This window comes from Schistocerca piceifrons, chromosome X (genome assembly GCF_021461385.2).
Source record: "Schistocerca piceifrons isolate TAMUIC-IGC-003096 chromosome X, iqSchPice1.1, whole genome shotgun sequence".
In the NCBI taxonomy this organism is placed as follows: Eukaryota; Metazoa; Arthropoda; class Insecta; order Orthoptera; family Acrididae; genus Schistocerca; species Schistocerca piceifrons.
Window position 1 is genome coordinate 173967808 of NC_060149.1, and position 15196 is coordinate 173983003.

Genomic DNA, 15196 nt, shown 5'->3' on the forward strand with positions numbered 1-15196 from the left:
CGGCACGCGGGGGTGCGGCTCGCTCGCCGTTGGCTGGCAGGCCGGGGGGCGTGGCCTCCGCGGTGGCGCCGCATGGCCGACTCTGGGGTACACCGCGCACCCACCCACACGCACGCACTCACACACACGCGCGGCGCCACCACTCCCACGGCAACAACAAAATGTAAATATTTATTTTCCAGTCGTTAAGCTTTGCGGTTTGATGCCGTCGCACTAATTAAATTTGTCGCTAAATCAGCAGGCTGCTAAAACGTGAACACGAGGCGTTTAGGAACTAACACGACCTCGCACAACTACCGCTGCGGAAAATCTACATACGCTGTTGAGCAGCGCCGATTGCGCATTGTTTAGAAATGAGAGGCACTGTCACATTACAGCGCTTTTAGCACACTGACCTGGAACAGTTTGTTTATAACGCGGCAGTAACGATTCGAGGACCCAGGAAGAACGATAGACAGAATAAAAATGTAAGTCCATTCATTGCTGATACCATATCGACTACATACTGCAGAAATATTAGTACACGAGCACTGAATTTTTAAATTTATCGATAAAATGAGCAATATTAAATAAATCATTTTGTTACATGTGACCAGCTCATTCTTTCACTGCATGGAACAACTAAATTATCATGTTTCCAACACCGCTTTATGTTTCATAAATACACTTACCTTTCGATTATTCGGTCTGTGGGATGTGCAGACGTCCTCTTTTATAATTAGGACAAATATTATGCATGTCACTCATGTTTTATTACGCATACAGCGTTACTAAAACACGCTGCTCTGCTACTGGAGTATGCAGCACAATATCCGTTTGACTACACCGATGTTTTTACTTCCGGAAAATGAGAACCATCTTCAGGAGAAAGTGAATTAACCACAAAAACAAAACAAAAATAAGTGGACGACTATTTTACGAAAGTGATCTAAAAGCAAGTGATATGGCAAAAGTGCATTTTAAGTGTAACTTTGCAAATAAGTTGTCAGTTTCTGGCGCGTAGCATGTAAATGTAATGAAGTGGGCATTCACCTGTGGCATGTAGCATGTTTATTGAATACAGTAAATTACAGTTTCCGTGAAAAACATGTGTATTTTGGATTATCCGAATTTTTCGGTATTGGGGCAGTTTCGGGTCTGTATTAGTCCGGATAGTGGGAAAATTGTTGTATGTATTTTAATACGGTGGGTGTTTCCCTTCTATTTGCTTTAAATACATCGAATTAAATTATACTACACTGAAAAAATTTATTTTCTACTGTGACATGAAATACAAGTCTATTTTGTAGAAAATTTCTATTTACAGTTATCAAATTACGTATTTTTGGTTCGATATACGATGAACAGCCAAAAATTACAGTATGCCTGAATAGGTAATTCATTCTTCACGTCCAGTAGATATCTTGCCGCATCATTCTTGTTCCATCGGGATGCCGCCGCTCTACGTGAAACATAATTTGTCATCTTCGTACGTAGCAAGCAACTTCATTTCTCTCCGTGCTGACTGAAACATAAACACCATAAGTAAAAACTGCTAGTATCATGTGCGACGGTTACAAGCATTGCCATATGAAAGCTGTGTGCTCCCTAACACGATAAACTGTGTGAACCGTCAGAAACAGTGCATATTTGCACGTTGGCCACTCATAACAAACAGGACAGTGTGATCTTTATCATCAGTACTAAGTTATTCTTCAAGTAAGGGTATGGAATGGTACATCACAGGAAACTCACCATTCGATGCATGTGTTAGGATCCCAATCCGGACAGAACATTTGACGCAGTTGCTGTAGCTACAGGGAAAAATTTCTCCGCCCCCTCCGCATTTCCGCCGTCACCTGCAGCAAAAGAAATCTAAACAGCCTCATCCATCGCTACATAACAGACTACCAGTTTATCTTAACTTAGAAGAAGGTTCGATCTGTCATCGCTCGCAAATTGTCAGCGTGCCTTCCATGCGATGTTAGGAGCTGTACCGTGGAGTACATAAAATCCCCTGAAAAGCTTTATAAAATTTTATGTCTCAAAATTGTAACGATGCACAGAACATTTTGTTCACATATAATTATTCATTGCAAGTATCTCATTAATTGGAGGACTCTGTAATGAACGAAATGAAATAATTTCTCTTCTTATTATTTTGCGAAGAGAACGTTAGATATCAAATCCTATTTTTTCGACAGGCTTAATTTTTTACGAAGTCTAGTACTACATTGTTTTCGGTCATTGTTTAGTCAAAGAAAAGTCCGTAAACTTAACAAAACAATTCTTTGTTTTTAAAAAAATATTATTTTTTGTTGTTTTCTTTAAATTATTGATGTATTCATCTTACATCTAACCAGGCATTCTACATATTTTACATTACATTCACGTAACGACACTGATAATATGAAAAGACTTATATTTAATATGAGGTAAAACACTTAGAAGTAATTGTAAACAGTTTAAAGCAGTAATAGTTACGTTAGAAAAAAAAAGTTTACGTGAGTTCATGAAAGATAGGATAACAAGGACAGATTACAATCAGATAGATTGAAACTGAGACCACAGGGAGCAATAAGAGAAGACTTTTATTCACGGCTTCTGTAGAAATTTCGTAATTTTATTTCACGGAGCTTACATGTATTGTAGTTGTTCCCGTATTTCGTCATATAAGACACAGCTACCAGCTGATATTATTTGTATCTGGGAAACATAAATTAGTAGGAATTGATTCATCCATGAGGAAAGGCAACGGATGCTGAAACTGTTAGAATGACAGATTTCTTGGCGAATAACGATGCATAAAAACTGACAGTTCCATATAGCGCGATTGTGTGAAAAATTATTTATTACAGTTAATGTGGTAGTCACGAAAATTTGTTTTGTTTTGTGTAATTGAGTTACTATGATATAGAAAGGTAACATATTTCATCAACTGTTCCTACGACAACAAGGAGTATGTTAAGCTGAGAAACAAGAAAATACTTCCTCGGTATTGGGGAAAAAAATAACGTGTTCAAATGTGATGGGTAGGCTTTCCTTTAAGAATAAGTGCTCTACATTTTCTAGTGGTTAGAAATCACGCAAAAATAAGTTTTTAGAATTTCTCTTGTAGCTCAGATGCTTTACCGAATGAATGACGAAGGATTTACATTGCAAACAAACTCTCCAAACAGATTTTCCGAGAGATTAGGTTATCACGAAACTTTCTATATACTTAGGTTTGTTGCTGTTTAACGACAAAAAGGGTTTTTTCGCTCTCACGAAATATTTCTTGTGAACTGACTAACTGGACTTGAAGAAACTGGGTAGAGATAATACTAAATAAAATGCAGTGTAATCTCGTTATACCTTTAATGCAATCAGCGTCTTATCTGACGATAATTTCCATGCTAAAATTTCTATGAAAATATATGTGGAAGTTCGGAAAGCTGGTGTCTTATAGAAGATACATGTCATAAATAAATTTGTAAATACGGACGCTATAAGACATCATGGCTGCCCCTATCCCGAGTAAATTCTGATCTGTCGGAGCGGTCACAACGAACCCGTATGTGTATCTTCTCTAACAATTCACACACAGGTTTCGCACCACTGACCTGCTGATCGTTTGTATCTCGGGGCTCCATTGTCGCTACGCCCACATCACCAAATCGCACGTCCGGGTCGTCTCTGCTACCTGAAAAAAAAAGGAACAGTTATTTCCTTGTAACTGTCAATTCGGCGGTGAAAAATTTCTTCCAAATTTTGAGCAACTAAATATTCAGTTGTCCCTCAGGAAATCTGAAAGTGGTAAGGATAAAACACAGGGAGCGAAAAGTTACGAATAAAAACGTTTAATGTGGTTATGGCATTTGTCCCTGCTGGGGAGTTCGGCTTCGTGGTGCAATTCTTTTGTTTGACGCCACTTCGGCGACATGCACGTTGGTGATGACGGCAAAGTACACATCCAGTCCCGCGTAGAGAATATCCCCGAGCCGAACCCTGCGCCCCATGACCGATAATAGTCGTCGCTAATCACAAGAACATGAGCTGCTGACATTTATCTACAATTACCTCAGAAACCAAACTGCAGCTGTAAGTTTCGATGGAAATGAAACGGTAGCATAGTTGAGAAGTGCATGAGACAAGGTTGTAGCCTATCCCCCATTTTATTCAATCTGTGCAGTGAGCAAAGACTAAAGGAAACCAAGGATAAATTTGGAAAGGGAATTAAAGTATAGTGAGCAGAAATGAAAACTCTGAGTTTGCCGATGACACTGTAATTCTGTCAGAGACGGCAAAGTACTTGGAAGATCAGTTGAACGGGTGGACAAGTTATAAGATGAATATCAACAAAAGTAAAATAGGGGTACTGGCATGTAGCCAAATAAAATCAGGTGCTACTGATAGAGTTAGATTAGAAAATGAGACTAACAACATTCGACAGGTTTTGCTGTTTGGGTCGTAAATGAACTGATGATGGTCGAAGTAGGGAGGATATAAAATGCAGACAGACAATAGCAAGAAAAGCGCTTCTGTAAAAGAGAAATTTGCTAACGTCAGATATAAATTTAACTGTTAGGAGGATTTTTCTAATGGTATTAGTTTGGAGTGTAGCCTTGTTCTGAGGTAAAACGTAAACAATGAACAGTACAGAAAATAAGCGAATAGGAACTTCTGAAATGTGGTGCTACAGAAGAATACTAAAAAAAATGGTTCAAATGGCTCTGAGCACTATGGGACTTAACATATGAGGTCATCAGTCCCCTAGAACTTAGAACTACTTAAACCTAACTAACCTAAGGACATCACACACATCCATGCCCGAGGCAGGATTCGAACCTGCGACCGTAGCGGTCGCGCGGTGCCAGATTGAAGCGCCTAGAACCGCTCGGCCACACCGGCCGGTTACAGAAGAATACTGAAGAGGCCTGAATCTAATTGGGGAAGAAAGTAATTTGTGGCACAACGTGACTAAAAGAAGGGATTGGTTAATAGATAACATACTGAGGTATCAAACAATCATCAGTCTAGTAACGGAAGGAAGTGTTGGGGGTAAAAATCATAGAACGAAGCCAAGAGACGAATAAAAAAGTAGATTTAGAAGGATGTAGGTTGTAGCAGCTATTTTCAGACAAACAGGCTTGCAAAAGTTAGAGAAGCATGGAGGCTGCATCAAAACATTCTTAGGACTGAAGGCTACAACAGACGTCTTTATCTATGATTGGTGACTACAGAAACAATTATTAATATTTCACTTAAACGTGTATTTGCAGTTGTAAATAGCGACCAATTAGTAGCAAAGTGTGGTTACAAATGGCGGTTGTGAGATATAAGGCAAGTGTAGGCTTTCCGTCATATCCTTGACGGCTACAGGCGTCGCGGAAATGTCACTGTGCTGTCACACCTTATAAACGCAATGTTCAATCCGAAAGCTTTATTATGGATTTAACTGAGTCTTTCGCCAAGCCTGAGATTTAAATTTCTTCATTTTCTTCTCCCTAGTTTTATTCGTATGTTCTTCATATTTTTTTATGTAAATTATGTCGCCGCCAACAAACAGAAGTATATACCGATGTCCGCTTCCCGTTCCATGTTTCAGAGCTATCAGGTCAATTTTAATAAACACTCTACACTGAAATCCCTAAGAGAAGTGAGACAGATAACTGATGAATATGTACCGCTAGTTACATGGACATGTAAACAGAGAACAAATATAATTTCCGACGACATACGCAACAGTAGCGAATTGGAAATTTGGAAATTTGTGGTAAGGTCTTATGGGACCAAACTGCTGAGGTCATCGGTCCCTTTTTACACACTACTTAATCTAACTTAAACTAACTTACGCTAAGGACACACACCCACCCCTTCCCAGCTCGCGCGGCATAGCGAATTGTTTACTGATTTTGTAAAAATATATAAAACTCCAATTAGAAGCTGTCTGCAGAAATTCCCGCGAAGAAAAGTATTAACAAGAATTATACTATGAACAGTAACAATGATGACGGTAATGAGTGGAAAATAGTTAAAAAAAACAGACTAAGAAAACTCTGCGTCAGAATTTTATTGTACCCACTGAATGGTTCAATGGTCGCAACGTCATCCGGTGTATTTCCCCGTTAGTAATAGTATTAGTAGCATGATGTACAACGTGTAGCAGCGTCCAGTGTTTCAGCGATAACCGTCTGGATAGTGACGGTGCTCACTGTTTGCTCTCATAGTGCACCCCACGCAGTAAACATAGTAGTATAGAACGTTTTATTTGTGTTACATTATATCATTACGGCTGAAAGATGTAAAATGTTACGTTTCTCTATGATGGCCGATTCCGCGCCAACATTTGGAAGTGAAGATTTGTAGAAAGTGTCGCGACTGACGTGTGAGCACGTGATATGAGTAACAATGTTTGTATCGCCCCCAAGTCCGGATACTGCAAAGCAGTAGGCTGAGGGAAGAAATAGTTATCGTAGGTTCCGGGGTATCTGCTACGTTCCCTTTTCTGAGTTCGTTCCACCGCAGCCACACGGATTATTTTTACGGTGGCAAAAAGCTGCTGGAAAAGACAGAAGAGGCCTACCGGGCTAATGCTTTACTGATGAGCTTGTGAAACATAGCGGAGCAAATGGTTCCGATTTTTAGGCTGTCGCCTTTCGAAACAAGATCATTAAAGATGAATGAGTCTGTGCTTTTTCTGCATTCCGTTCATTGGCGTTGTTTGTGAATATCATTAACTGAAATTACAGAACTGAAGAGGAAGAGGCGGGAGGTGAACAGAAGGATAGATCTTTAAGTTGCAAAGGTAAAAAGTCAGCACTGCACGGGAGTCAGTACCGCCCCCCCCCCCCCCCCACTACCAATGATAGAGTTTTCCTTATTTTGCAGGACGCCGCGTGTTTCTTTAATCTCCAAAACGAAAAAAGCGAAATGAATGAAATAATGAGAAATGTTACGTGTGCATTCGGGAGCTTGCAAGTTACTTAGGACGATGTACGAAGGGTGAGGAAAGTTAATCTTCGGAAACTCAAAGAGAATAGTTTATCGCCTGTTCGCTTCTGAAGTCGTTAGAAGTGGAAAGCTCGGATGGAGAAGAAAGCAGTCGTGATCTCTTTTACTAACCAGAAAGTCTTTCTTTCTAGATATATCTAGAAACTGGTACTAGCCCGTCAGAAGCAACCACATTTGGTGGTTGGTAGAGATACTGCCGATGTCAGATTCGATCCGTGGTACCTCACATCGGATGTATTGTCACGATTTTAACGAACAAGTTATCGATGTTATTAGTTTGTTAGATTTTGTACTTACTGAAAAGTAAACTATAGGTTACATTACGCTTGTGTGGGAACAAATTAGATGAGACCATTCGAATTAAGCTATTATTCGCATGCAACAGCGTGTGAGGTAGAGGTGTGGTTACACAGAAGGATCGGAAGCAAGTCACAACACTCAAACCAATTACAAAGATGACATAAAATTGGCAGCCACAGGGGAGATTTTCCTGGAAGCGCTATCTCTTGGTTACGGAAACATACGCCCATTTTTTAACGATGAGGGAAACACAGAGAGGAACTAAATAAACGAAAACGAAAATGTACTACGTTATACTGCGTTCTACAGTACATGTAGGGAAGTTGGAAACAGTCATACTACAACAATCTCCGCAGAATTTCGCGCTGTATGTGATACTTCATACGGCGGCTTTCAAGGAAGAAGGAACGCTACAATCCAACGTCCAAGACATTGAGGTCGTCAGAGACGGAATAATAACCACACAGATAAGAATCGAGGGAAGGAATCAGCCATTGATTTGGTGCAGAAGTCACCCCGGAATATGCGTAGTCATTTTAGCGAAATCTCTGACTACATATTTGTGATGGATAGGGTAAGGATTTTCAAATACATTTACATGTCGCAACTACTACGCCACAAGTTGCATGGTGCTAAATTTTAAGATTCCATTTTAGGGACTTTGGTACTGGGAGTCTCTTAACAAAGTAAGTGTCATTAAATACGAAAAGAGTTGCAGATTACTTTTGTTTTTATTTTCATATTTTTTCGACACAACAGAGCGAGGGGACGCAGTGGTAAGCCACTGGACTCGCATTTGGAAGGGCGGCGTTTCGAATCTCTGTCTGGATATTAACATTTAACTTTTTAGTTCTTTCCCTATCTTTCACCGATCCGAGCTTGTGATCTGTCACTAATGACCTCGTCGACGCAACATTAAATCGTAATTACCCTTCCTTCTTCTCTCATTCATTCTGCTTTGATATCTTAGTCACTATTCCCCGTTTTTCGATTTTTTTCCAATTTGTGGCCCGTGCCCGTATCCATGTGCATTGTTTCTAAGAATGTCACCTTTCGCAGTTAAATACCTGGTATTAGACTTTCGAAAAAAGAGGACGACTTTGTTGAAATAGGACATAGCTTTGTGAATAACCTTTCTGTCAAGTATTGCATCGTTGATAGACAAAACGTTTATCGAACTCCGAAAAAAATAGACATTATAATGCCCTATGAGCGCTACAGATGTGCCAATAACATTCCACGAAATAATATTGCAAAACTCTGTGTGTATAATAATATATGTATTTAATTAAATGGAACAATTGAATAGTTATTTTGACACAGATTATTGTGTCAAATACATCAATCGTAAATCATACCCGGTGGCAAAATTATCGTATGATGGTATATGAACGATTATGATCACTCTATACTGAGAAATTCATAACTGAAAGATTAGTCTGGTCAAGGGATATCACATCACGAAAACTATTCTTAGTAGTGCAGTAGGAAGGTTTGCTGCTGAACTCTCTACATCTAATGCCAATAAAATTGAGCCATGATGGCAGATGTCAATATTTCATGTTTAATAATAACCTGAAAATAAACTCCAATGAGATTAAAATAATACATAATCAAGAAGTGGAAAGAAAATAGTTCAAATTAACAATGAAGTCAAAGAAGTAGATTGAGATATTCAATTATTCAGGCAGGCAACGATTGGATGGACAACAAAACAAATAAACAGAAGAGTAACAGAGGCTTGAAGCGCTTTTGGGGAATGAAACAGGGTTTTCAAAACTGAGCTTTCTGAGTAACTGGAAAGGAAAGTTTACAAATAGTATTCATCACCAGTGATGACCTAAGGTAGTGAGTCATGGATGATGAACATGAAAACCAGTGTCTCCGTAAATTTTGAAAAAAAATAATAAAAATACAGTACATTCAGTTCTGTACAGCAAATAGAGTTATACAAAAAACTGGTGTAGCGCCTGAACAGGAGTCAGTAAAGAGGATAGAATGCTCCAGAATTTTTGGTGTACATATCGATGAAAACTTGAACTGGAAGGAGGATACTACTTAGAGTCTCATAAGATTAAGTTCAGCTGGTTTTGTTCTTCGTATAATTGCTAATGTTGGTAACAAACGTATCAACCTCCTGACATATTTTGCATATTACCACTCAATAATGTCGGGTGCAACAACTTTCTGGGATAGCTCATCACTTAGAAAAAAAGTAGGGGTTGCACAAAAGTGAGTAGTAACAAAAATAAGTGGTGTTCATCGACAGACGTCATGTAGATAACTCTTCAAAGAGCTGGGAATTTTCATACACATTTTCGCTAGTGAAATTCGTCATTAAAAAATTCAGCACAATTTCAGAAGTGATGTACATACCTACAACACTAGAGGGAAAAATTATCTTTATTATCCACTGTTAAAGCTGTCAGTAGCTCAGACAGGAGTTCAATATACAGCAACAAATTTGTTTTGATCATTTTCCCAATAACATAACGTGCAAGTTTTAAATCTAATTTAAAATCATTTCTCCTGGAAAACTCCTTCTATTCCATTGAGGAATTTCTACTCAAAAATTGGTGGCCAGTATTTTGAAGTGTAGTTGCATGAGTAGGAATAAAATGATAATGTGTTCATTAATGTTAACACTAATCATGTACACGTATCCTGTAAACTGATTCACTCTATGTCATTTCGATAAAAAAAATCGTTCAAATGATCTATGGAATATGTAACTAACTAATTAACCATTCAAAAGTTGAAGTTTTACTCAACGAGCAATCAAGAAGTGCCTTCTGGGAATTACCAGGAGAAATTGGGAACAAGCAAATGGAAGAAGGAACTGACTGGATTGTAACACGTAATTATGTCTGCAGGGCACATGAAATGTAGCCAGAGGAATGGATACTCGATGGATTAAATAAGTTCTTTTCTGGATTCCAACAGATATGAAAGCACCGAGAGAACGGCGTAATAGAATGCGAGTTGATGGCATCAGAAAAACTCAGGAACAACGTGGATGCATGTAGCTGAATGGAAAAGTCTTGAAAGCGCGTTTATCCAGCACTGGACCTGCCCCGGCATCGCACGAAGTATCTACTGCCGGACGGCTTCTCTGGAACAGCAGAAATAAATTGTATACATAAACCTTCCTCATGAATCAGTCTGCCTGCTGGTGAAAACTGAATAAAAATTCCTACAGTAACTCCTGAGATCAGACTTCATGTGCAGACAGAAAAACGCGGCAGGGGCTTTAAGGGGGGTAGGACGTCAAACGGGCCGACTTGGAGCAGGAGAGGCATCACAGGACATTTTAATTTCCACTGTCTATACTTTTACAAATAAATTCAATAAACCTTGTCAGCATGACCAGGAAGGATGCAGGATTTACACTCACAGCAGTGGAAGTTCGAAAACATAACAAAATAATTTGTTTTAGATGTGAAATTTCATAATTTTTTCACTTACTAATGGCAGCATTTATTGCTATAGGTACACTTTTCTTCATAAGTAAGAGAGATTCTTCGATGAATTTTGCACAGCATACAAACCATACCCAAAGGTGTATGAAACTCTAGAATTTTACAAATCTATTAAAACTGTGGTAAAAATTGAGGTAATTAACTAGAAAATTTGTGTTTTTCTAAAGATGAAGTTTAAAATATAACAGCTCATTCGTTTTTTCATAAATTAAATAAATTCTAGAGTTTCATACACCTGTAAGTATAGTTTGTATGCTGTGCAAAATTCATCGAAGAATCCCTCTAACTTAGGAAGAAAAGTGTACCTATAGCAACAAATACAGCCATTAGAAAGTGAAAAAATGATGAAATTTCGCACGTAAAAAAAATTATTTTGTTATGTTTTCGAACTTTCACTGCAATGGGTGTGAATCCTGAATGCCGGCCGGAGTGGCCGAGCGGTTCTGGGCGCTACAGTCTGGAACCGCGCGGCCGCTACGGTCGCAGGTTCGAATCCTGCCTCAGGCATGGATGTGTGTGATGTCCTTAGGTTAGTTAGGTTTAAGTAGTTCTAAGTTCTAGGGAACTGATAACCACAGCAGTTAAGTCCCATAGTGCTCAGAGCCATTGGAACCATTTTTTTTAAATCCTGAATCCTTCCTGGTGATGCTAACAAAGTTTTATGCATTTATTTGCAAAAGTATAGACACTGGAAATTAAAATATCCTGAGATGCCTCTCGTGCTCCAAGTTGGCCCGTTTGACGTCCTACCCCCCTTAATTTAGTAATATGGATAGATGATGATGGTGATGATGATCATTCTGCCTTAAACACTGTCGCTATAGCTGGCGTTTGGTCGTACGGCGTTGAAATATCTCACTTAGGGTCTCGTCAGTAAGAGATTCAGAATAGAGCCCCAGACTGCTTTCCACCTTTGTTTCTGATTTTGCCTTTGGTGGTGTGTCAGATTGCTTCCAGTCAATGAAAGTAACTCAGCATTCCGTGCTGGTATATACCTCTGTGGAGTCAGTGTTCGCCGAGTTTTCCCGAGATGTCACGGTTGTGAGCGGCACGTGGTGGGCGCTAGGACCAGCAGTAGCTGCGGTGTAGCGAGGAATGTAGGCCCCGAGAGCGGAACGACGGGATTTACGAGAGCGCCAAAAAATGCTAGTGAGGCGAGCTGGGCTGCCAGATTGGAAATTTAATATATTAGAGAAATGCAGGCAGGCGCAGCGCCGGCCGGCCGCTATTGTTATTATCTGATGGCGGGCCACGATGGATGGCTGATGCCTACACACCGTCCCGAAAGTCCCGCGCTCAACGCCTCTGACGCCTCTCGCTGCCTCCGAGCACACTACACGCTAAGCTCTTCACACTGACTTTGCTAGTACAGTATCGGTGGCGAAGTCCTCGTATTTCTGCCACAAATTAGAATAGTTTGAACGAGTGTTCAGCATTATAGAAACTCGTTTCTCCATCGCACGATCACGTAAAAAGTACCTCTGGGGATGAATGTATTTAATCGGCTGTACAGGGATCAGCGATGGTAGATCGTGGGTGCAGAAGTAGTGAGCAAGCGTGAACTGGTTGTCGGATCATTTTACCTGAGTATCTTACTTACGCGGTTAATATCTAGTGATCCAACTCTAATCCTCGTTTTCTATCGAGTTCGATGGCAAGCGTAGCTGTCCAGTCAAACTTACTGTGTTCTTTATGAGATGTTACTTTCTCATCTAGGTATACCACCGGCTCATTTTTCGTTTCCCTCTCAGCTGTTCATTTCATATATACTATTTTACACTACAGCTTGTATCAAAATGAATCATCCGATTTGGCACGTCTATATATGTGAAACTAATAAACATATACAATGAATTTTTTTTGATGAACCGGAAACTCAAAAAGTTTTTTTTCATACCTTTTCATAGGTGTTCGATATGTCCCCCTTTGAGATGCACGGCACATGCTAATGCGTATTCTAATTGTTCCCACACTGCAGCGATCACGTATTCAGTTACAGCTTCCACAGCTGCTGTTATGCGATGTTCAAGTTCATTCATTGTTGTTGGTAACGGAGGCACATAAATAGAGTCTTTTATAAACCCTCGCAAGAAATAATTACGTATAGTCAGGGCCTGTGATCTTGGAGGCCAGAAACGTAAGGTTGAATCATTTGGCCCTGTACGACCCATCCATCGTTCAGTAATCTTTTGATTTAAAAATTCCCGAGCTTCCAGATACACACCGTTGCTACCCAGCGGGAACCATGTAAAACTCCAGAGTTTCCTCCTTCCAACAGTTCTTTGTTCACTCACGTATAACATAATCGGTTGATTCCTTTTGATACACCCTGTATAACGAATATGATTCAGTGGTCTTGTCCCCATTTCATGAACGGGAGAAAAAGCTCGAATAAAACGCCAGGCTTTTCTTTTTCTGTAAAAATACATTCTAATTCTCTTCAAAACGCAATAGTGAAATTTTTAATTTTTAAATGAAAGCTATTTGATGCTAGACCACAGAAAATATTTTGGAACTTAAAAACACGGAATGAGAAGATCACGGTCGAATAGTATCTTATTATAGTCCAGCATGTAATGAGCGGTTTTGTTATACAAGAAGCGAATAATGTGACGTTTGTACTAGCTTAAATTTTGTCATAATAGATGCTAACGTGGAATTCCTCCATTGTCTTATTTGTGAATATACTGGGATTAGAATCACGAAACGCGTGGCTAATAAAGAATGCTTGCTTCCAGAGAGACCGCCAGTTGTTTCCCAACGGAAGAGCCTCTCACGTCGATACTTCTTATTGACTGAATGCGAACCTTCCTTATTACTGTGGTTTCTTAGCTAAATTTCGACGCTCACACTGCACATGAAAAACGGAAGTACCTCGCATGTTTTCTATGCAGCAGTTATATAGCAAACTTAATTCTAAGCCGCAGCAATAGATGCAATCGATACGACGAGTCAAATATTTTCTCAGCATACAAGCAAAAACTAATACACTAATTCATTTCTTTTCCCATACTGAAAAATACTGCTAATCCGAAACGTGCACGAATAGAAAGATAACCTGGATCAGTTTTTGCAGATAATGTGAATGTAGTTTCAGTTGTTACTGTAACTCATTAGAAACGAAAATGTGAATTTGTCTTGTCAGTTTAGCCTCTTTGTGGTTTGGTACCGGGAGTATTTTGCTTTCCAGCAGAGGACAAGGGCTCAAAGACCCCGCCATGAGTTAGTACCTGTGCTAGTAAGTCACGATATAACCCATCCTCGTGTTAACCGAACACTCCTATTAGTTGCAGTTAACAAAAATTTTATCACTGTTCTAGATACTATTTAAATTACAGCTGAAAGTAATTTATATTTCTGCAAATTGCCAGGTATTATTTATATGTGCCTTTAATGGTATTATACAGTTGCAACATCTCAGAGTGATGTACATTTTCCTTATGTAAGAGCAAATTTCTTCCGCGTTACAAATTCGGTGGCAGTCCATTTATAACCTTAAGTGTAATCATGTTTTTTTTATGTTGAACGTGCTGGCGATGGCAGCTTCAACTGAAAAGAATGATAAGCTGTAATTAACCTGTTTTAAAGTTTTAATGCATCACAACCAGTTCTGAAACCCATACTCCGTCTACATATGACTTCCAATTAATACAAGTTCTTTTCTTAGTTCAACTATTTTAATTTATGTTGATAGATATATATAACTTCACCCATTGTTACGGCTAGAAACTAAAAAGACGAACTTGAGGATTTGCTATCAGCGATCCAATACACGTCAGTATGGAATGACTTACAGTTCGAATAAAACACAGTGTATTAATTTCTCCAACCAAAAAATTATACTTTAGTCTAGTGACGTTCACAATTACAATACTGGGTAGTTACGAAGCTCTTTTGCATTATACACGGGGAAATAAAACACCTTTCAGATTGTAGAAATACATTGTCTCTCTTCGTCAACTGCTTCTAGTAGTACGATATATATTGGTTCTCGAACAGAAATAAAAAATCAGATTTTCCTTGTAGGTACGTCTAGTAATATATTTTTTAACGAAACGTATTCAACTTTGTGCGAATTATACAGTTCCTCATCATGACGTTTATCGCTAATATGATCAGTGGGACATGCAACTAACAAATCGATTTGAACTGCCGACGGTACGAACCTGCCAAGTATATACATGAATGTTGAACACAAACAAAGCAACTCTGTAACGACAACACGAATCAACATTAGTGCAATGAAATCAGTATGATGTCAGGTATCGTATCGTTAGTATATTTATCACGGTGTGAATAAATTAGCACTTAGATTGTTCTTCTTGTGTCTTGCTCGGTACTCCAAGCGTTTGTTTTACTGTGAAACAGATGTCTCTATCTTCCCAAAATCTATTTCTTAATGTTCTAACACGTAGGAGTCTTCAGACATCGCCATGACTGCCTTC

The 15196-nt window shown here is 39.1% G+C and overlaps 1 protein-coding gene across 4 annotated transcripts in view; it reads right to left on the minus strand.

Annotated features, from left to right (window-relative positions):
- Positions 1 to 1244: 1244 nt before the first annotated feature.
- Positions 1245 to 15196, minus strand: part of LOC124723130 — a 134870-nt gene continuing 120918 nt past the window's right edge. For 3 of the 4 annotated variants that reach the window (XR_007006511.1, XR_007006512.1, XM_047248318.1), the window contains exons 3-5: positions 3582 to 3661; positions 1735 to 1838; positions 1245 to 1504 (exon numbers count right to left, since the gene is read on the minus strand). Coding sequence is in view for 2 of the 4 variants with exons in the window: in XM_047248318.1 (XP_047104274.1) it covers positions 1794 to 1838; positions 3582 to 3661 (125 nt within the window). In the remaining 2 variants the exon portion in view is untranslated. The remainder of the gene's footprint in view (positions 1505 to 1734; positions 1839 to 3581; positions 3662 to 15196) is intronic. The other variant, XM_047248319.1, reaches the window with a different exon arrangement.